The sequence below is a fragment of the Arachis duranensis genome, chromosome 7, assembly GCF_000817695.3.
Source record: "Arachis duranensis cultivar V14167 chromosome 7, aradu.V14167.gnm2.J7QH, whole genome shotgun sequence".
NCBI lineage: Eukaryota > Viridiplantae > Streptophyta > Magnoliopsida > Fabales > Fabaceae > Arachis > Arachis duranensis.
The window spans coordinates 34,662,323-34,670,134 of record NC_029778.3 but is presented as its reverse complement, the minus strand read 5'-3'; the positions used below and the strand labels follow the sequence as shown (position 1 = coordinate 34,670,134).

Genomic DNA, 7,812 nt, shown 5'->3' with positions numbered 1-7,812 from the left:
TATGTATTTAAAATTATATTATTTGTTCCTTTTTTTAAAAAAATTTTAAAAAATGAAAAAGTTAATATTTTCATGTATTATATATAATATTTTAGATAAATTATATTTTTAAAATATTTTGATGAAAAATTATATTTATATAAAATATCTTTAACAAATTAAAAGTGGTTAGTTAATAAATTTTGAATATAATAATCTAATTATTTTTCAAGTAATATAAAATTAAATTTTTATTATTTATATTTTTATATTATCGTTTAAAATATCATTTTAATATAATTTTTTGATATTATCAAATTTTCTTGCATAATAATTAATCTTAGTGAATAAAAAATACTCATATATTTTGTATTTATATATTTTATATTTAATTATTTAAAATTAAAAAATTCTGTTGTCATTTAAAATATTGTCTATTAAAGTATCACTACTAGAAATAGAGCTTTTTCGGACAAAAATTTCAAACAAAATTTATTCCGTCTGAATGACTTTTTCATTTTGGACAAATTTGAGACAAATGTTGAACAATTTTTAGTGGAGATACTGAAATAATATATTCTGTCCTAAATTTGTCTAAATTTTGTCCCAAATTTTGGCGCCAAATTTTTTTAGATGGCGCCAAAATTTTCATACAGGTTAGCAACATATTTTGGACAAAAACTATAATTCGTCCGTATTCCATCTGAATATGCGCAATAACTTCAAACGGATTTGGGACGCATTTTGAAAAATGTTAATTCTATCACAAATTTGTCTATAATTAGTCTTAAATGCTTTTACTATAACTAACCCTTCAAAGTAGACAAAATTTTTTCCCACAAATTTGAGACAAAAATAGCATCATTTGTAAATTCCGTTTGAAAGTTCATCAAATTTCAAACAGATTTCAAATATTTATTAAAAACTTTTAAAATTTAGTATAAAAATATTATTTATATTTTAAATTAGTCTATGATTTGTCCCAAATATTTTTACTATTCTAAAATAAAGTTTTTTTCCCTAAAATAACCTTAATTATATATAACTTATAAAAAGGTACCGTTTTTGTTTGCACCTTTCAACTCCAAAACCTCTTTATCAAAATATGAAATAATCAGCATACCAATTAACATCTTATTTATTATTATACATATTTTTTAAAATTGGATTAATAGGTACGTTAGCGCTTATTTATGCAGGCTTTTTTATATAAATAAGTAAATAAAAAAATTAATTCTCATAATATGCATGCAGAGAAAGCTTTACAAAAAATGCGCAGGCCATTGTTTGCAAAGCACTTGCGAAATGGATTTAGTGTCATCATCTCAAGAGAGGCGCACACGAATTGAAACTTCTGGTGGGGGAAGGCTTTTTGTGCCTGACGCCAACGAAATGGGTACTTTTGGTGGGGTTACCATGAAATTTAGTTGGTTTATTTTTAAAATATATTTTTAAATATTTTAAAAAAAATCATTTAATTTTTTATTAAGTTAATAATTTATTTTTATATAATATCAAATATGAAATAAATTACAATCTTAAAATAATTAATTGCATTTATATAGATCAACCATTAAAAGATAAGACTAGTACGTTAATCTATTATTCTCCATAACTCTTTTAATTCAGGTAGTATGTACTCAATACTAAATAAAAAAATTTAACAATATACTTGTTCAATCCTAAATTTTAAAACTAAATTGAGTATAAATTCAACAAATATATTTCATGTTTGATTTTATATAAAAATAAATTATTAACTTAATAAAAAATTAAATAACAAAAAACGTACATTTAATAAAAATATAATTTTATATTTTAAAATATTAAAAAATACATTTTAAAAATAGACCAACTAAACATAGTTTTATTATTTTCAACATTTAAAAATAAGGTATCTTTTAAAAAAAATTTAAATGTAAAAAATTAAAAATAAAAGGTCAGCAGATTTTGTGATTTGTAACCATCAATTAGCCATCAGTAGTGTTTTTAATGGTGTGAGATTATATCTAACGGTGGACAATTACTCATTTTTCCTTTAATGATTAAATGCTGGCCAAATTTTAATAAAAGTGCTAGCTCCTAGACTTTCTCAATAAATTATATCCAATCTTCTAAAAAAATAGTAAAAATAAAATATAATAAAAAAATCACGTAAAATAAAAAAGTCATATACTTTTTCATAAGATTGTAGTATATTAAAAATTTAAAAAAATACAAATAAATACATTTCTTAGTGGACTTTTTCATACTATTCATTTTGATCTTCATCCTCATTGTTCTCGTCGTCGTCCTCGTCTTCATTCTCATCCTCATCCATATCTTCGTCTTCATCCCCAAGTGGCTCATCATCATCATCATCATCATCATCATCATCATCATCATCTTCTTCTTCTTCTTCTTCTTCTTCTTCTTCTTCTTCTTCTTCTTCTTCTTCTTCTTCTTCTTCTTATCTTGTACTATTGGTATCCAGTAAATCAACAGTAATGTCAATATCATTTGAGATATGATTGTTAAATTGATTTGTGCCATCTTCTTGATATGCAAAATCCTCCGTTGTTTTAATCTCAATCTCACCTCTTGCTTTAGTCTTGAATACAAACCACCATTCTACTTTTTCTTTGGTGTTGCTCATTGGATGAGGTGCAAAATATACTTGAATTGCTTTATGTGCAATGATAAACGGATCATATTTACCATGTCGTCGATTCTTTCGAATATGTATGATTCCATACTCTTTGTTTACCTTTGTTCCTTTGCCAATTGTGGGATCAAACCATTCACATTTAAATAGTATAACTCTTTTTAGTGGTAGCCCAGTATACTCAACTTGAATAATTTCATTAAGCTGGCCATAGAAATCATTTTCATATTCACCATAACCTGTGCCTTTGACACATTCCATAATTTTGAGTTGACTTTCCACTTGAGTGAGATCTTGTGTGAAACTTGAAACCATTGACTTTGTAGATAGGCCAACATTTAACAATTCTCAAAGGACCCCATGCCAAGGAATGAATATTCGAATCTGTCACATTATTTAAAGGATCATGAACCTGTATTAAATAAGAACCAATAAGTTAGAATATAATATGTCATCTACCAAAAATTGTGTGTACAATAAGACTATCATATCATGTTGACTTACATAATTTTTAAACCATTTTGCAAACTCCGCTTCAATAAATTGATCAACTTATTCATCACTTAAAGTAATATGATCTTGGCGTATGAAATCCACAAAGATCCTATAGTACATGAATTTTAAATAAATTAAAATTATTAATATAAGAAAATATTATTAATAGTAAGAATATATATAGGAAGATAAATACTCACTCAATATATGGCTTAATTTCATCACAGTTTATTAGTATATGATTCATGGCTGCACTGAATTCTTTGTCATCTAAATAACGAGTTTTGCATTCACCAGCAAAACAACCAAGCAAATTAAAAATAGACAAATTTTGCTGAATTGAATCATCACCTTCATCATTTTGCTTTGCGTCGATGCTAGTTTGGTTAAAATAGTACTCACAAAAGTAAGAAATCTCCTCAATTAGGTATGATTCAACGATAGATCCTTCAACATGTGCTTTGTTCTTGACCTTTTTCTTAAGATGATGGAGAAACCTATCATGAAAAAATTCATAACAAAAATCAAATAACAAATAGTTGACTTAATAAAACAGTAAAAAGAAATTTGAGAGTAAATATAGAGGTGTGAATAAGGTACCTCTCAAAAGGATACATCCATCTATATTGCACAGGACCACCAAGCAATGCTTCAAATGGCAAATGAATAGGTAGATGTTCCATTGAGTCAAAAAATCCAGGAGAAAAAATACGTTCTAGCTTGCATAGCATAATTGGAATATTTTCTTCTAGCTTATTTAGAACATCTTCTCGTAACGATGTTGAGCACAAATCTCGAAAGAATTGACTTAACTTTGTTATTGGCTTCCATATCTGCTCTGGCAATGAACTAAAAGCAATTGGCAGTAAACGTTACATAAATATATGACAATCATGACTTTTCATTCCATATAACTTGCCCTCCTTCATGTCAACACATCTCCCTAAATTTGAAACATACCCATCAGGCATCCTTAACTCTTTCACCCATTCACATATTGCCCTCTTTTGCTGGAGGGTAAATGTGTAGTTTGCTTTAGGTTTTATAATTTTACCTCCACTTTGGTTTGGCAGTTCTAAATTTTTTCGCTTGCAGTATAATGACAGATTCATTCTAGCCTTTGCATTATCTTTAGTCTTCTCTTTGATGTCCATGACAGTATTGAATATATTATCAAATACGTTCTTCTCAATATGCATTACATCAAGGTTATGACGGATTAAATTATGACGCCAATAAGGCAAATCCCAAAATATGCTTCTTTTGGTCCAATTATGCGTACTTCCATATCCTTCTATCTCAAGTTGCTCAACATCACTTATCTTATCATAATTTTGAACTATATACCATATTTGCTCTCCAGTCAATCTTGATGGAGGTTCTGATCTGTCAATTCTATTCTTATAGAATGCATCCTTGTTTCTTCTAAACATGTGATTATTTGGCAAGAATTGTCTGTGGCAGTCAAACCATGATGGCTTTCCCCCATTTTTTAATTGGAATGCCTTGGTTCGTTCCATACAGTATGGGCATGCTAGCCTGCCTGCTGTCATCCATCCAGACAACATTCCATATGCAGGAAAATCATTAATAGTCCACAACAATGCAGCTCGCATTACAAAATTTGACTTGGAATGAATATCATAAGTTAAAACGCCATCTTCCCATAGTAGTTTTAGCTCATCAATCAAGGGCTGCAGGTATACATCAATCCTGATTTTGGGAATACAAGGGCTGCAGGTATACATCAATCCGGTTTTGGGATTACGAGGACCAGGGATAATCATGGATAAAAACATGTAAGGAGTTTTCATGCACATAGAAGGAGGCAGGTTATACGGAGTGACAATTATTGGCCAACATGAATATTGTTTACCAGATTGACCAAAAGGGGTGAATCCATCAGCACGTAATCCTAGTCTGACATTGCGTGGTTCTTGAGAAAATTGTGGATGTTTTCTATCAAAATACTTCCATGCTTTTGAATCCAATGGATGCTCAAGAACTCCTTTAAACTCGTGATCAAAATGCCATCGCATGTGAGATGCTGTGTTCATTGAAGCATAAAGTCTTCTTAAACGAGGTATAAGTGGTAAATAGTGCATTCGTTTCAAAGAAACTTGTTTACCCTTTTTACCTATTTTGTACCTTGGAGAATGACAAAATTTACATTCTTTTCTTGGTATATCATCCTCCTTATAATACAGCATACAACCATTAATGCAACAATCAATTTTATTGCTTTCCATGCCAAGTTTCGATACTAGCTTCTTTGCTTCATAAAAATTAGAGACAAGTAAATTATCCTTAGGAATCACTTCTTTCATAGCTTTCACGAAATCATCAAAGATTTGTTGAGATACATTCCCTTTAGCTTTTATACTCAACATTTTAACTGCCATTGATAATTCTGAATGACTAACACATAAATAATAGGCGCTGAGCAGACTGTAATAAATCATAAAATTTTTTAGCTTCTGCATTCGGAGGCTCTTCCATGTTTTCTTCAAATTGACTCATAAATTCTGGTCCAGCAGCATCAACCACCATAGATTCATACGTATTTCTTATTGGCACATTAGCATGCGGAGAAGAACATGCACCTTCTTAATTATTATCTTAATCTAAATTCAAGGGCAAAGGACTCTCTCCATGTGAATCCCAACACCAGTATCTTGGCATGAAACCACATTTATATAAATCTAATGAAACCTCATCCGGAGTTAAGAAAATCTTATTTTTATGTTTGTTGCAAGGACATCTAAGTACACCGCCTTCAAGTACAAATTGAGGTTGTTTTGTAACTGTATCAATAAAATTTCGAACATCATTGATAAATTCCTGTCGTAATCCTCTTCGATTTGGCAAATTTCTATTGTACATTCACTTTCGATGTTCTGGAATTTCCATATCTACATATAATGTATATTAAAAATTAGATTAATTAAATTATATTTTTATGAGATAACCAACTATGAGTATAATTAATTTAATGTTACAAAATTATAATATTATATTTTGATAAATAATAAATCATCTCAAAAAAATGTACCACACTTCACCGATAATTTAAATTACTATTAAAAAATTAGTATACCATACTATTAAAATGAACTATTTTACTATAATTTTTTAGGAAAAAACTTAAATGTATGTGTTGACATTTATAATATGAAAAAATGATCATAATAAATAAAATATATACTAATTTTAAAAACACAAGGTAAAAATTACACAAAGTCAAATAAAATAATAATATTGTTCTATAAAAAAATATATATCGATAATAATGATAAAAAAATTTATATCAACAATGAATAATAAAAATTCATGTAAAAAATTATAAAAATATACTTCAGTAAACATAAAAAAATTTAAAAAATTTTAGAAAATACAAAAATATAAAAATAAACTTGTAAAGATCTTATCCATTGTTATTAAAATTGAATCGGATCGATCGCTTCGACAAAAAAATCGGTCAAATCCTAAAAAACTGGTCAGAACCGGTCAAATTCGATAAAGTCGGTCCGATCGCACCGTATGAAGTTTAAAATTTCTCAAAATGTGTGAATTGGGATTCGAACCCTTGTCATTTACAATAACAGTAGTGCTACGTTACCAATTTTTTATCTGCCAAAATCTGCCAACTTGAGTTGGGCTGGACATGAAACTCGTCTACTAAATAAAGCCACATCTAAATTAATTATGGTTTAATCCTAATTTATCACGTGTTGGTAATAGTTGGCAGACTCTCTCTTGGTAACGTATACTTTTCCTTACAATAAAAATATCTTTCTATGCCACTAAGCTGATTTAACTCTCATTAATGTGTATGCAAATTATAATATATATAGATATATTTTATCAAATAATTTACTTCTACTTAATTTATTTTAATTTTAATTATAAACTCATTCATTCTTAAATTAATTATATTTTTATTTAATAATAATTATAAACTCAATTATTTTTTTTATAATGATATAATATTTATTAATATCATTTTTGAGACAATTACTTGTAGTATATAATAGATATAAACTAATAAATAAATTATTAAAATTTAAAAGTAATAGTTATTTTAATATAAAAATAAAATAAAAATATTTATAATAGAATAAAATTAACAAAATATTTATTATTTCTGTTCTATATTGTTTTAAATTAGCTAAATATTTTTAAAATATTAGTAAAAATATGTATTTTTTAAAAATTTTTTTATTACATTACTTTTTCAAATTGTTCAATCATAAAATTTCAAAGAGATCTACTGGAACCTTACTAAATCATACCGGTATTATAAATCTCATCGTTTTGAATATGACCGTTCATTGTTTCAAGTTTTTAACGTTATTTAATTTAAAACTTAAAAAGTATTCCATTCTATGGCTGTATTTGTTTATAGAGACAGGACATGATATGATATTGAGACAGACACAATAGGATGGAGACACTAAAAATTATTCTTTGTGTATTGTGTTTGGATATGATGTATAAGACACTAATATAATGTCCAATATTATTTTGGATACACATGACAAGACTAAAATATTATAGTGAATGACTAAAATAGCCATGTAATTCCAAATTTTCTACATCAAATACAAACTAATTTAATAGAGAATGAGAGGACATAGGAGTACAGATAGAACTTGAAAAAATGTTTAAAGAGGCCAAAAATTTTAATAAAAAAA

At 27.4% G+C, this 7,812-nt stretch overlaps 1 protein-coding gene across 1 annotated transcript; it reads right to left on the bottom strand.

Moving 5' to 3' along the window:
- Positions 1-3,314: 3,314 nt before the first annotated feature.
- LOC110273748 (uncharacterized) lies at positions 3,315-5,520 on the bottom strand. The gene is made up of 3 exons (XM_052251558.1): positions 4,079-5,520; positions 3,719-3,967; positions 3,315-3,615 (listed from the first exon to the last, which is right to left on the bottom strand). Exons 1-3 carry the CDS (start codon positions 5,518-5,520, stop codon positions 3,315-3,317), a joined length of 1,992 nt encoding a protein of 663 aa, XP_052107518.1.
- Positions 5,521-7,812: the final 2,292 nt, after the last annotated feature.

Bases quoted from the DNA above. Each gene is read 5' to 3' on its own strand.
- LOC110273748 (XM_052251558.1), bottom strand. From the start codon at position 5,520: ATGGCAGTTAAAATGTTGAGTATAAAAGCTAAAGGGAATGTATCTCAA. The intron at 3,968-4,078 runs GTATGTTTCAAA...AATTGCTTTTAG, and splicing joins GAGTTAAGGATGCCTGATGG to TTCATTGCCAGAGCAGATAT. The intron at 3,616-3,718 runs GTACCTTATTCA...TTTTCATGATAG, and splicing joins TGGATGTATCCTTTTGAGAG to GTTTCTCCATCATCTTAAGA.